The sequence below is a fragment of the Ursus arctos genome, unplaced genomic scaffold, assembly GCF_023065955.2.
Source record: "Ursus arctos isolate Adak ecotype North America unplaced genomic scaffold, UrsArc2.0 scaffold_12, whole genome shotgun sequence".
NCBI lineage: Eukaryota > Metazoa > Chordata > Mammalia > Carnivora > Ursidae > Ursus > Ursus arctos.
The window spans coordinates 3,705,416-3,720,308 of NW_026622786.1; the positions used below are offsets into that span (position 1 = coordinate 3,705,416).

Genomic DNA, 14,893 nt, shown 5'->3' on the forward strand with positions numbered 1-14,893 from the left:
TACCTCCTATACACACTTAAAAAAAAAAAAAAAAAGAAAGATTTAATTTGAAAGAGAGAGAATGAGAGCAGGGAGAGGGGCAAAGGGAGAGGGAGAGAATCCTCAAACAGACTCCCTGCCAAGTGCAGAGCCTGGGCCCGATCCCAGGACCCTGAGATCATGACCTGAGCTGTAGACTTAACTGACTGAGCCACCCAGGCGTCCCTCCTAAATAAACTTCTTAATCCGTCTTGTCTATATCCACTGCCTTAGTTCAGTTATCATTTCTGGGCTGGACCACTGCAAATAGCTTCCTAGATAGTCTCTGTCTTCATTCTTAACATCTTCCACACTGTTGTCAGATTTCGTTCTAAAATACTTAGTACTGTACCCCACTATCTTGCTTAAACCATCACTTAGCTATCTTTGTCTTCAGGAGCATTCCCCAAAGTTTTAAATGTGAACCCTTGGCATTACCTGAAACAATTTTAGGTGGTAGATGGGCATTTTTCATTTTTTAAAGATTTTATTTATTTGAGAGCGAGCGAGCGAGCAAGCACGAGCATGAGAGGGCACAAGTATGAGAGCACAAGCAGGCGGGAGGAGCAGAGGAAGAGGGAGAAGCAGACTCCCTGCTATGCAGGGAGCCTGACGGGGGACTCGATCCCAGGGCCTTGGGATCAGGACCTGGGCCGTAGGCAGATCTTAACTGACTGAGCCACCCAGACACCCACATTTTTCATTTTTACTTATAGTCTATCTGAAACTGTCATAGGAAAAATATAGATTTTATATTTATGGCAGTGATATTTAAATTCAGTAGAAATGTGTTTAATTGACAAGGCAGTCTACTTAAGGAAAAATACTAATCAAGAAACGGCATGGGGGCTATCTGTGATTGTGAAAAATCATGAATACCCAAACACTTTTAAGTCAAGAAATTTTTGCCTACAGGATAAAATTCCAAAATCCTTAGCATTGCATACATTTTGGCTCCAATCTGTACTTTCAGCTTTACTTCCTAGCCACACAGCATCAGGCAAACAGAATTTCTTGCCTTTCTGGTATTTGTTCCTTCAATAAGTATGTATCAAATGTCTACTGTGAGCCAGACACCGGTCTAAACTGTTAAGGATATCTTTGTAAATAAGAGCCTCTGCCATAAGGATTACTCTTATGGGAAATCAGACAATAAACAAGATAGAAAGTAAACAAGGTAATTAGAATCGCATTTAAGCTCTATGAAGGAAATCAACAGAGTGACGGATAGTGAAGTAAAGAACCCTTCGCTTCGGGTGAGGTAGTATTTTTGGGAGACCTAAAGGATGAGGCTGAAGAAGCCATGTGAAGAGTTGCAGTAAGACCATCAGGAACAGAAGCAGCAGCAGCTGATATCCGTCTCACCAATCCTAGTTCACTGACAACCAGATCTGTTAGTTTCCTTGAGAGAAATTCGGTGCTGCAGTACGAACCAGAAGCAGATTTTTGAGCCAGCATTGCTGACTGAACTATTTTAGAAATGTTTCCACCACAGATCCAGCTACTCCTCAGAACAGGGTACAGGTCTAGAAATTTTGAGAGAAAAAAACATTTTCCAACTTCCATTTCCTAGTATGGAGTCCAAGAAGACGGAAAACAGTCCTCTAATAAAGAAATTAGGCAGTGTTTCGCTGGCAGTAGTACTTCTCGGCTACCCTAATTAATAGGAAGCCACTGCCTGCACCTACCCGCTAGCAGTCCCTCAGGGAGCTGTTCCATTCAGCCCACCACCTGCTCAAGATGGCTACAGGAACACTTCCGGCATCTTCCAGAACTAGGCCCGCCTTCATTTGCGTATTTTCACCGCGCCGGGGGCGGGACTTAGACTTAGCTTTTGATTGGTCAACTTGACTAGCGACCTTTCCCCTCCGCGACAGTTTCCCGAGGTGCCTAGTGCCGGAGCGGCACGGACGAGAGTAAGAAGGAAGGCAAGATGGCGGACGTGCTGGATCTTCATGAGGCTGGGGGCGAGGATTTCGCCATGGATGAGGATGGGGACGGTGAGGACAGTGGAGGCGGCTGCGGGAAGCGGGGAAGGTGCGAGAGAAGGGAGTAATAGGAAAATAATTTCCTTTCCCGGCAGGGAGGATGGGAGTCGGGGAACCGGGTTTCGGTTGGATTAAAGACTGCGCCCCCTTCGGGAGGAATGGGGGTGGGACCGGGAAGGGAATGGGACTGGAGGTGGTGGGGCTTTCAGATAATGTTTCCATAAAGAGACTATTGTTATAAATACCTGTTATTTTTGTTACTCATTCTTTCACTTCTGGGGCTCCAGAGAGCATCCACAAACTGAAAGAAAAGGCGAAGAAACGGAAGGGCCGCGGCTTTGGCTCCGGTGAGTGTGTGTGGGGAAAATGAGTCTAGAATGGCGAGCGCTTCGAGTTTTGGAGTTCCCATTCAGACTCATGGGGAACAGCGGGAGAATGGATTTCTGGTGATCTCTTGTATGTTCCATATAGAAGAAGGGTCTCGAGCTCGGATGCGTGAGGATTATGATAGCGTGGAGCAGGATGGTGATGAACCTGGACCACAACGCTGTAAGTAAAATGCAACCTGTAGGGTCTGTGTTTGTAGTGAATTATGGACCAGTGAAATAAAACTCAGTAGGAATGGGGTCGGAGATACCTTAACCAATCTCTGGAATCCCCACTTACTCCGCTTTCATAATCTTGCTTGAAGTTTTTCTCTTGTGCTCAAACCACCTTCCTTTTCCCAACAGCTGTTGAAGGCTGGATTCTGTTTGTCACTGGAGTCCATGAGGAAGCCACGGAAGAAGACATCCATGACAAATTTGCAGAGTATGGGGAAATAAAAAACATCCACCTCAACCTGGACAGGCGTACAGGATACCTGAAGGTTTCCTAAGTGACACGCTATTTCCTCTTTTCCCCTATAACCTTTAGACAGCTTTGATATTCTCCCATGTTTGCAATGATTGGCCAAGAGCAAAGTTGAAATAAAATGAGATTGGAAATTGATTTTGTCAGACATAGCAAAGAGACAGAAACAGACATTTTGTATATACAATAAGGATATATGATGTATATTTGTTTTCTAAAGTTTGTAGGTTTTTCTATTTGAGTATGAGTTTAGATTTGAGAATGAAGATACTTGGGTGGTGCTTGGTGGAATACGAGGGTTTTGATCTCTGTCTTTTCACTTTCCCAGGGGTATACTCTAGTTGAGTATGAAACATACAAGGAGGCCCAGGCTGCTATGGAGGGACTCAATGGCCAGGATTTGATGGGACAGCCAATCAGTGTGGACTGGTGTTTTGTTCGGGGTCCACCCAAGGGCAAGAGGAGGTAAAGTGGAGAGGGCAAACTATCTTGGTGAAGGGAACATGAGCAAAACAGAATAAGGGCGTTGTATTACGTTCCTCTAATGGGCCCTTCCTTTTCCCTAGAGGTGGCCGAAGACGCAGCAGGAGTCCAGACCGGAGGCGGCGCTGACAGGTTCACTGTTGTCCAGATGTTCTCTCCAGAGATTCTACTTGACCACGCAGCCTTGGAGAAATAGGCCTGGGGTGGAACTCACTGCGTTTATATTTAATCTGTCACCCTATTTGCTTAGTGGGTTTTTTTTTCCTCTGAGTTATGAATAAATGTCCCATTTTTGTTTTGTACATTTAAAATTACTTTCCTCTTCTAACATTGCAATCTCTGAAGCACTATTTACAGTAAGGCAGTATGGGTTACTTTGAAGATACTTCTAGGGCCTCAATTCTATGTGAATTTCTACGTTAAATACAGCCTCGAGTCTCAGCTAGTGTCAAAGTAGAGACATTGCTCAGTACTAGTTTTTCTTGTAAGCTAAGAGAACGGGTAGAAGTGAGGTGTTCTTGTGATATTAAAGCGTAATTATTTTGTTCCTGTATACTCTGTCAGGTGCAAATGGATGTTATAGAAATGTCTCTTTCATTTCTCCTGTCCTTCTTGCTGCCACATTTGTTTGTACTTGCAGCTGTCTAAGGGCTTGAATCTCCTGTCGGGGCAATCTCTCAGAACCTTTTTCCCTGGAAGAGTCTATACTAAGTTCTTGGTGCCTTCTTCGGCAGCCGAGGGTAAAGGCCCCATAGAGGAGAGGATCCAGAGGAGCATTGAGGAGGCCAAAAAGGAAAAGGATGTGGCTGAGGCTGGGGGAGACTTTAGTTAGCATGGTGGGAGAGAACCAGTACCACAGGCCCAGCAGGTAATAAGGTGTCCAGCAGAGGACGAAGGTCAGCAAGACAAGTAGGGCCAGTCGCAGGGCCCGCAGACGAACACGGGAGCGATTGTCTAAGGAGCGACGAAGGGCAAATTCACCGGCAGGGGCTGGGGATTTAGAAAACATACTCAAATTCAGAACCACTCAGCTTCTGAATTGAGTGTAGGATGAAAGAGCAGTGATTATGTGAGCTGGAGTTCTGCTACAAGGAAGAGAATGTGGCAAATAGGAGGTAGTGTTGCACATCCTCTTCCCTTCCCAAACTGGGACTGTTTGCGTCCTCCTGTCCCCCAGGGATTATGACAGACATGCTGGAGGAAAGGTTTTGATTGAGGTGTGGTGTTATGAAGCTCCTAAGACTACTTGAAGACTTGGTGTCCAAGACTAAAGGAGAATACTGATCACTTTTCTCCTTAGTCCTTGCCCCGCTAACTCAGCAATGGAGGCTGGCTAGAGGCTGGTTAGAATTGAAGACATTTAGAAAATATTGGTAGCATCAGATGCTACAGGAATGGTTATGATGTCACTTTTCGTTTGACAGAAAACTATCAAATCAGTAAATGAGGCTAGAGGCAATAGTTTTTAGGGTATGGATTAGGGCCGGGAGATTGAAGTCTCACCATGGTTCCCATTCCTTGTCCGGGGACTAGACACACTGAGGACAATGCGGCTGTAGCAGATGGTCATGGCAGTCAGCGGCAGCAGAAAGAGGCAGCAGAAGGTGAAGAGGTTATAGGTGATTTCTTGCCATCGAGCCTTGAAGCTGCCTTTGGTGACACACTGAGTGAAGGGAACTGGGCCAGCTCGGCGGACGGTGTGGAACAGGAACAGCTGGAGTGGAGTTTGAGGACTATTAGAACTGGTCCCCTTTCACCCTTCTCACCAGTCACACTATCCCAATTCATCCTTAATTCTCTGCAGAGCTGGGTAGTGCAGAGTTCATCCACAGTGCCATATTTAAAAGGGTAAACACTTGAGAATCCGTGTCTTCCCCTTAGGCTATTGAGCTAATCGTTAAGTTTGTTAAATCCTGGGACTTAAAGAATCTTGCCTTCTCAAGTACTATTCTAACACTGCACTTTATAAAAGGATATTTCTACCACCTCACCCACATTTTTAGCTGAAATGATTGTTTTGATGTGTCTAATTCTGTGGAAAAAGAAATTTTGTATAAAATGGGTGCTGCTAAAATTTCAGGCCATTTTGCAGCCACTCTGTGAAGTGACCTTTAGTGATAGTCTTATGTACAATAACTATAACAGTGAAACAATGTTATGTAATAAAATTTAACATTTCCTAAATGCTGTTGGCTGCCCCTCCCCCTTTTTGGTAAATTGCTAAGTTTTTGGTTTGAACCCTAAAGAGTATTTTTCAGTTTAGAGCTTCAGGGTTAGTACCTTCGTTCAGGTAAGACAGACTGAGTCACTATTAGTTTGATAAAAGGCAAGCTTAGTGCGTCTCAGATTCCTAGATCTAAGGCATTTGGGAAAGTGATTTCAGCAGGCATGAGGGACTTCAGGAAAGGTGGATAGTATCAGCCACAGACAAAATTTTATGAATAACTTGGAGTTATGCTCAGCTGCTCTGAGCTAGCCAGGGAGTAGTCTTTCCCGTCCCCTGCCTTGAGTCATGTATTTGTAGGTGTTTTGGTTGGTTGGTTGGTTTTCACTGTGCCTAGATTTATCTGACATCGTGAAAGGGGTTTAAAAATAAGCAAGGCTCCTGGACTTAGAGTTCGATCTGTAACCCTACTTCTGCCTTTCCTTCCCCCTATTATATGCAATTTACCATCTACTATAGAAACCTTCCTTTCAACCCCTTGTAATACTTAGAAACTTGAGCCTTTGAAGATAATTTCTAACTACTCCAGTACTCCCTCACCATACTAACACCACACTTTTAAAAAGGTTTTTTTATTGACATATTAGTCCTTGAAGGTAGGATTTTGTATTTTATTTTTAAGATTTATTTATTTGAGAGAGAGAGAGCATGAGAGGGGAAAAGGTGAGAGGGAGAAGCAGACTCCCCGCTGAGCTAGGAGCCCAATGCAGGACCCCAGGATCATGACCTGAGCCGAAGGCAGTTGCTTAACCACCTTAGCCACCCAGGCACCCCTAGGATTAATATTTTAAATAGAACACATGGGCAATGCAGAATTTATACAAGAGGATGCTAATTTGGAACCAAAATACCATCTTTTGCACATATATATAACGTTATCATCAGTTTGCCATTGAAGCAAATGGAGATTGCAATTGTCAGAATGTAACAAAGGCTGAAACTCCTGTCCAATTTTGCTTCATATAAACAGCTAATACCTTTTGCACTGAAGCAGAAATGCTGCTTTTTAAAGCTTTGGGTAGCAGAGGTCCTGCTTGCAACATTGTTGGAAGCACTATTTTTGTCTTAGAACTATAGTCAGACTATTTGTAGTTAATTTCTAATATTGGAGGATTTAAGGATCGGATTTTATTTTATATTATTTTTTTAAAGATTTTATTTATTTATTGACAGCGAGAGAGGGAACACAAGCAGGGGGAGTGGGAGAGGAAGAAGCAGGCTCCCAGCGGAAGAGCCTGATGTGGGGCTCAATCCCAGAACGCTGGGATCATGCCCCGATCCGAAGGCAGACGCTTAACAACTGCACCACCCAGGCGCCCCGTAAGGATCAAATTTTAAATCTAATTGTATAATGCATTATTATTCCAGAGCCCCTTCTAGGTAGAATCCTAATCCTGGTCTCTCAAGATGCTGTTCTACTCCTTCCCCTCAGAGGGTGGTGGTGGTTTTGGTTTTGGTCTTCAAAGAATTGCTTCAAATTTCATTTTTTTCTAGATTTCTAGTTCATTGTCAGTACATGAGATTTGATAACTAGAACTCAAGTTCAGATGTTCTGTTTCCTTTCTAGTTTTCTTTCCAGTTTTCACAGTAAAGCGAGAGTAAAAAATACAAATCTGACTTTGTCCTCTCCACCTTTTACCTTATTGTCTCTCCACTATCCTCAGGGTAAAGTACAAGCTTAATATCTGTAACTTGGCTCTTCCTTCCCATCCAAGCTCATTACTCATCCATTTTCTAGCCCTCAATTTTAGCTTCTACTTTCTACCCTCCCCAGCATTCCTCCTGCTTTAACTTGTCTAACACCTCTCTTAATTTAATAAATAAAAAACAAACAGTTTTAATGTCTTTGAGACGTTTTCCCTGACTGTTGAAGAGTGGGTCAGACATCCTCATTGTTCTTTACTTTAGCTCCTTATGCTTACCTTTAGCATAATGCTTGACTGCATACTGTATTATAATTGCATACTAATATGTCTTCTGCATTAGTCTAAGTTTCCTGAAGGCAGGTCTTTGCTGCTCAATCCTTGATAGAGCATTAGAGTGTCCCTAGGGGTGATGTACTTTATTTTTGAATGGATGAGTGACTGTACCACCGAGTTTTAACCAAAGCCCCTGACTTCACTGTCTTCTCTATAGACCCCCATATATGTTTCATCCTTAGAGTTTTCTGCAACAATCTGAAGAAGGAGCTGAGAGGATGCAAAAAGGTGAAAGCCAAGCATAGCAAAGCTAAAGGAAGAGGCATAGATACAGGGTACTGCTTTGGAGAGGTAGGCTCTTAACAGAGATACAGATTAACATGCAATGATCTTAACTTGCAAAACAGCAGAGGCTCCCCTCAGGATTAATGGGTGACCACTGATCAAGCACACTCCTTGATTCCAAACAGTCATGTTGTTTACCCACATTCTTGTCCAGTCTAGCCTAGAATCCCAACAAGTCACTCACCTGGGGCAAAGCAAGCAGGAAACTAAGTCCCCAGGCTGTCCCCAGAAGTTTCCTTCCAGCTGAGCGGGGTCCAAGTGGGTGGAGTATGGCTGCCTGACGGTCAAGTCCAATGACCACAGGCAGGAAAGCTGCAGCATACATGGCCACTAGTTTCAGGAACATGAGTGTCCGACATGCGATATCCCCAGCCAGCCACTGAACAGTGATATTCCAGATGGCATCTAGGGGCATAACCACAAAAGTGACTAGTAAGTCAGCAGCTGCTAAGTGGGCAAAGAGTCGTCGTACAGGGGAGGGGCGGAGTTGGCTGGGTTGTGGCCGAGTCACTGACCACAGGACGGCCAGGTTCCCTCCAGCTGAGGAAATGAACAGCGCGATAGTCACTCCCACTCGGACCTTGGCTGCAGCTGAGAAGGTGGGCAGCTCTGAGCCCTCCACCTCTACTCCTGATCCCGCCCAGACCTCCTCCCCCGCTGCTAACCCCCGAGGGGTGCCATTGCCTGCAGACATGGTGACCTGGAAGGGAAAGGGGTGGATGGAGTGTAAGTATGAAGAGTTTAGCTTCGTCCACTGATTCTTCGCCCTCCTTATTAGGATCTGAAGCTGGTTATTGCGAATTTCGTCCATTAAAGGCTCTGTCTCTGGAGACTCTCCATCTGTATCCTGGAAGTCATCTGTATCCTTCCTCCTTCTCTAGGTCACCTGCCCAACTGTCAGGGTCCCGCAAGGAACGGGGATCTGGTGCTGGCTCCAACTTCCATAGACTTCTTTAGCTCCTAGAGCCCTGGGTTCGGCCGCAGCGCGCGTTTGCGTGTGTGTCTGTGTGTGTATTGGGGTGTTTTGGAAGCACCCCGGGGGACAACCCCATCCCAGCCCTGCAGGCTAGATGCTGCGGTGCCTTCTCGCCCCGCCCCTACTGCAGGCCCCGCCCCTGGCCCAGAACATGTAAAGAAAAATGTACCGCTGGAGGCATGCTTAGGAAGTAGAGGCCGTCGGCTAAAAGTACGCTGTGACGGAGACACACCGAAAACACGCCGGTGTTGGTCCAGAGACAAACGCTTCTTGTTCTGAGATTTCAAGGCCGGCTCCACTCTCTTTCTTTTCTGGTGATGTTTGTCCCTCGCGAGATACCGTTGATCCGCCAGGAGGCGTGACTAGGGGCGGGAAGTGGGGCGGGAGCGGGGCTGAGGAGCCGGGGCTGCCGCTGTCATGGACGCCTGGGTTCGCTTCAGTGCTCAGAGCCAGGCCCGGGAGCGGTTGTGTAGGTGCGGCCCGAATAGGAACGGGGGTGGGGACAGAGGAAGATCCTCGTGGGGCGAGGTCCGTTCATACTACGGGGGTCAAAAAGGGCCAGCACGGGCTACGGGGGCCCGGACGGACCGCCAGGCGCTGATTTGAGCGGGCCGTGAGGAGATGATTCGTTTCTGCTCACCGGAAAGATGGGGAAACTGAGGCACGAGTGGGCCACTGGGGAGGCCGCTCAGGGTGGCCATGTCCACATAAGACCAACACTTTACTAACCGGGCGGTGGTGGCGTGAGGAGCATTCGCCCCGCGATGGATATCCGGACTGTGCCCCCCAGAGCTGAGTGGCTCCAAGTTCCCTTATCCCCTCACCCTGCTGTCATCCGGGAACCCCTTTGCCTCCGCCCTGTCTTCCGGTCTCAGTTGAGCTAGAGGGCCTTGAAATCTCCTAGTTCACCTCTTCTGAAAATAATCTCTCCATCTGTCTCCCACTCCTTTGCATGTCACGTACATGCTCACACTGATGTGCTCGTGATGGACCCGCTGCCGCCTTCAGTCCCCTTCAGACTTCATCATTGTCAAAACTGTTTTTCTCAACTCCAAGTAATGCCCCCAACTCCTTTTCTAGGCTCCTTTTAATCCTTACGCCTTTCCCTTCCCCTGGCCTGAAGGAGAAACGGTAAGAAATGGGCATAAAGAGGAGGAAAAGGAATGTTCTCAAACTGGGAAAAGGGGAAGTCAATACATTCCCTTTGGAAGACATTTTTGAGGGGTAGGTTAGGGATGTCTCCACCTTAACTTGCCTGGCCTCTCCTCCAGGGCTGCCCAGTATGCCTGCTCCCTTCTTGGCCATGCACTGCAGAAACATGGGGCCAGTCCCGAGTTACAGAAACAAATTCGACAACTGGAGGGTCATCTGAGCCTAGGAAGAAAGCGTAAGTAACCGTGCTTTTGCTTTATTACTCCAGCACTTCCTCCATCCGCAGCTATTCTCCCTTAGTCCTTCCTTCCTGTTCTTGACCTTCTCTACCAGTTCTTCCCCCTTATTTGGCTCTGCACTTACCCTCTGCATGCCTCTTGGTTGAGGTAAGAGAGCAGGGGTAAGAGACTAATGCAGGATTGGAGAGAATGGGGCAAGTTTGAGAAAACCAAACTGGGACACAAATTAACTAAAATTTGAAGAAAAAAAATTTTTGAACTGTTTTTCTTCTTTTAAAAAAATTGTAATTATTTTTTCTATCACTTTCTCAACTTTCACCTTTTTGCTTCCTCCTTCTCTGTGTCTTACTCTCTGCCTCTACTTCCAAATCCTTGCTTCTCCTTGCTAATCTCCACAAGTTCTACGCCTGGGTAACTCAGCAGATGCCCTTGAGTCAGCCAAACGAGCTGTGCACTTATCAGATGTTGTCCTGAGATTCTGCATCACTGTTAGTCACCTCAATCGAGCCTTGTACTTCGCCTGTGACAATGTCCTGTGGGCTGGAAAATCTGGACTAGCCCCTCGTGTGGATCAGGAGAAGTGGGCCCAGCGTTCATTCAGGTTTGATATCCTTTTATCCTACAAGACCTTTTGTATTTCCCATACTGCATAGCTTGCTTTTTATGAGTGAAAGATCTTTCAGGGTCTTCCTAGAATATACACATCTTAATCACTTGGCTTCTAATCTTCATTTAGAGTTTAAACTATCAGAGAATAGTGAATGGAGGCAGATGGAAGACAGATGCTCTGCCATGATGAATGACTAAGATTGGGCAAGATAAGATATTACATTGCTTTAAGTCTGCTTCTATCTATACCATAGGTTATGGCTCTCACTGCCTGCTCATTCACTCATTCTAAAAATATTTAGGAAGTGCTTACTATGGGCCAGGGAATAAAGCACAGAGTCAGATATGGTTCCCATTCTCACTAAGCTTCTAGTCTAGTGGGGGAGTTATATTAAGACAACCACCCAACAAATTATTTGTGGAAATGTACAGGGTGTTATGAGATATGTAACAAAGGGAGCTGATTTCGATTAAGAGGCCAGGGAAGAACTCTTTGAGAAGTAATGTTTTAGTTCAGACTTGAAGTCTGAATAGAAGTTAGTCAAAGCAAACAGTAGGAGAGAAGAGCTTCTCAAACAGAAAATAGCCCATTCTGAGGCTTTAAACCAAGAAAGATTTTGTGGAATTAGAGAAATTGAAAGAAAGCCAGCATGATGGAGAGTATTGAGTGAAGGGCATAAGTTTGAACTGGAGACGTGGAGAGGACTGGATCATTCATGCAAGGCCTCTTCGGCAAGAGTGGGCTTTTTTGGTTTAGTTTTGTTTAAATTTTATCCTAAGTACAATGGGTTCTGAAAAGAGATGTGACATGATTCGAACTGTGTTTAAAGAAGATCTCTCTTGCTACAGTGGAAAATGGATTGTAGTAGGGCAATAGAGGAGGAAATGCCCTAATATGGCCAAGAGATGATGTTGGCTTAGAATAAGGTGCCACCCAGGCACCCCTAGATTTCATTTTATTTTTTATTTATTTATTTTTTAAAAAGATTTTATTTATTTATTCGACAGAGATAGAGACAGCCAGCGAGAGAGGGAACACAAGCAGGGGGAGTGGGAGAGGAAGAAGCAGGCTCATAGCGGGAGAGCCTGACGTGGGGCTCGATCCCAGAACGCTGGGATCACGCCCTGAGCCGAAGGCAGACGCTTAACCGCTGTGCCACCCAGGCGCCCCCTAGATTTCCTTTTAAATGGGATAGGAAGGAAGCCTTGGAGAGTTTTAAGAAGGGGAGTAATGATGTGATTTACTATGTGAAATTAGCTTGTTGGAGGCAGGGGGCAAGAGTGGCAATGGAGAGACCAGTTAATGACTACAGTAGTAGTTTGAGCAAGAGGTGCTGGCGGCTGAGACTGTGCTGGTGGGGTATGAGAGAGAGAGAAATGTGATTGGATGCAGGATGTGTTTTGGAGGTAGGACAATTATATTGAGTACAGATCACCATTGTCAGAATGGATTTAAAAAAACATAGACTGTTGGGGAGACTGGGTGGCTCAGTCAGTTGAGCATCCGACTCTTGGTTTCTGCTCAGGTCACTATCTCATGGTTGGTCGGTTGGTCTTGGGATCGAGCTCCCTTCTCCCCCGACCTTGGGCTCCGTGCTCCATGGGAGTCTGCTTCAGATTCTTTCTCCCTCTCCCACTACCCCTCCCCACTGATGCTCTCTCTCTCTAAAATAAATGAATAAAATCTTAAAACAAACAAACAAACCAACAAACCATAGACTGTTCATTGGTTGGTTGGTTGGTTGGTTTTTTAAGTAGGCTCCCTGCATGGAGCGCAGTGTGGGGCCTGAACCCAGGACCCTGAGATCAAGACCTAAGCTGATATCAAGATTTGGACGCTTAACCAACTGAGCCACCCAGGCACCCCTGTTTGTTTGTTTTAAGATTTACTTATTTATTTGTCAGAGACAGAGCATACAAGCAAGGGGAGTGGCAGGGAGAGGGAGGCTCCCTGCTGATCAAGGAGTGTGATGATGCTGTGATAGACTCCATCCCAGGACCCCGGGATCATGACCTGAGCCAAAGGCAGACATTTAACGGACTGAGCCACCCAGGTGTCCCTGTTTGTTTTTTAAGTAATCTCTACGCCCAATGTGGGGCTCAAACTCACGACCCCAAGATGAAGAGTAGCTTTACTGACTGAGCCAGCCAGGAGCCCTAAACATAGACTGTTCTTAAGGGATTGATACATCTAACACATTTAGCAAGTTGCTTAACACTTCTGGGCCTTGCTTTTTGTTTTTGTTTATTTTAACAAGAGAATGGGATTTAAAAGATCTATAATGTGTCTGAGTCTCTAAACAAACGAAGCTTGTTCTCTGAAAACATTTGCATTATTATAGTTCAAGTTGAATGTGTGTGTGCTAATGGGTTGCCAAGTGGACAAGTGAAATTTGACGGTGCTCTTGGAAGGTTTGATGATGCTCATGACTTTAAGCCAGCATCTTAAGGTACATGGAAACACAGAAAGCTGGGAAGACATTCCTGATAGTGGGTAGTAGCATTTACTGCTGGTGTTCTCATGTAGAATTCCTTTGCACTGTGGGGGAAAAATGTTTAAGCATTCTGTTTAATATGCTAAGTGGCTCTATGTGCCCTTACTGACTCTTCTGGCCTGTTTTTCCCAGGTATTATCTGTTTTCCCTCATCATGAATTTGAGCCGTGATGCTTATGAGATTCGCCTACTGATGGAGCAAGAGTCTTCAGCTTGTAGCCGGCGACTGAAGGGTTCTGGAGGAGGAGGCCCAGGAGGAATTGAAACTGCAGGACCTGGGGGTCCAGGAACTCCAGGAGGAGGCTTGCCTCAACTGGCTCTCAAGCTTCAGCTGCGAGTGCTGCTCTTGGCTCGGGTCCTTCGAGGTCATCCCCCACTTCTGCTGGATGTGGTCAGAAATGCCTGTGATCTTTTTATTCCATTGGACAAACTAGGCCTCTGGCGCTGTGGCCCTGGGATTGTGGGGCTTTGTGGCCTCGTGTCCTCCATCCTGTCTATTCTTACTCTGATCTGCCCTTGGCTACGACTCAAGCCCTGATATTCTGGTACAGGATAAGGAGGGGATCTGAATTGGTAAGATGGAATCTTAGATCATCCCAATGTGTACCAGCCTCATTCTAATTCTACTCCTTGGTTAAAGTTAAAATCCCAAGATTTCAGGGTGGAGGGAGGAGCTTCGGGGAAGGTGAGGTGAAGGGAGGTGACTTGTGAAGTCAACAGGATGATTCTGACGTTCAGATCTTCTGGAGCTTTTGCTTTTTCCTCCTTCATTGCAATGTCTGTGTCTCTCTTGACCCCTTTTACTTTGTGTTTCTTAAGTCTATTTACGATTCTGTCTCTGTATCTTATTTTTACTTTCTCAGTTTGCTGTCCTAGGAATTTAGTCAGCAGAATTACTTTTTTGGTAGGGGAGGTAGAAGATGTGGTCTGTAAGGTCCGAACTGCCTTCTTTTTCCTCACAAAGGTGACTTGTGGCAGGTTTTACCCCCTTCAGATGCCACCAAATCATAATTTTAGAGACTTTATGTCCTAGTGGATTCTCCCCTCATGCAGCAGAGATGGTTTGATAACTTCCTCCTTCATTTCTACCTCACCAGCCTCCCTCATGACTTGGCCCTTCCCTCTACTCACACCTGCAGATTTCTGCTTACACTTTTATTTCAGGGCTTTGTTCCGTAGCCTGTTCTCACCCCTTCTTTGTCTATCCAGAAGGATGCTGTGTCTAGCATCTTGCTGTAAATACTGTACAGTGATTCTGTGTAAATAGCTGTGGCCGTGCCCACGATGGAGAGCAAGCCTTCCAGGTCAGCACATTAAAGATCAGTTTGCTCATCAATGTTTGGTCTGGTCCCATGTGTTCTGGTCATCTGAGGTCTCTAATTCCTGTTACTGCGGTTTGGGTTTTCCATGGGATTAGCCACTAGTATCATCACCCACAGACTTCTGTTAAACACCTACACTATGCAGGGCATACTACTACGAGGTAGAGATACAAAAATCTAAGAAGCTCCATGGCCCCAACTTTCGAAGTTTATAGTCTAGTTAAGAAGATGGGGTCTAATATTAAAGTAATTACACTGGTTCCACAACCCA

General features: G+C 45.7%; 3 protein-coding genes across 4 annotated transcripts; 2 read left to right on the forward strand and 1 right to left on the reverse strand.

Annotated features, from left to right (window-relative positions):
• The first annotated feature begins 1,893 nt into the window (after positions 1-1,893).
• Positions 1,894-5,525, forward strand: RBM8A (RNA binding motif protein 8A). Of its 2 annotated transcripts, none has more exons than XM_026489090.4 (6): positions 1,894-2,018; positions 2,294-2,353; positions 2,481-2,555; positions 2,738-2,874; positions 3,187-3,323; positions 3,425-5,525. In XM_026489090.4, the coding sequence occupies exons 1-6, from the start codon at positions 1,952-1,954 to the stop codon at positions 3,468-3,470; spliced, it is 522 nt and encodes a 173-aa protein (XP_026344875.1). In that variant the 5' UTR covers positions 1,894-1,951; the 3' UTR covers positions 3,471-5,525. The 2 variants fall into 2 exon arrangements, with proteins under 2 accessions (XP_026344875.1, XP_026344874.1); XM_026489089.3 differs by having other exon boundaries at positions 1,896-2,018; positions 2,478-2,555.
• Positions 3,032-8,523, reverse strand: LOC113247766 (gonadotropin-releasing hormone II receptor). The gene is given in 4 exon segments (XM_026489091.3): positions 3,032-3,931; positions 3,934-4,331; positions 4,845-5,055; positions 8,014-8,523. Coding segments are annotated over 4 exon segments (1,149 nt in total). The 3' UTR covers positions 3,032-3,901.
• Positions 8,524-9,170: 647 nt separating this feature from the next.
• PEX11B (peroxisomal biogenesis factor 11 beta) lies at positions 9,171-14,636 on the forward strand. The gene is made up of 4 exons (XM_026489088.4): positions 9,171-9,278; positions 10,077-10,192; positions 10,596-10,797; positions 13,433-14,636. Exons 1-4 carry the CDS (start codon positions 9,223-9,225, stop codon positions 13,836-13,838), a joined length of 780 nt encoding a protein of 259 aa, XP_026344873.1. The 5' UTR covers positions 9,171-9,222; the 3' UTR covers positions 13,839-14,636.
• Positions 14,637-14,893: the final 257 nt, after the last annotated feature.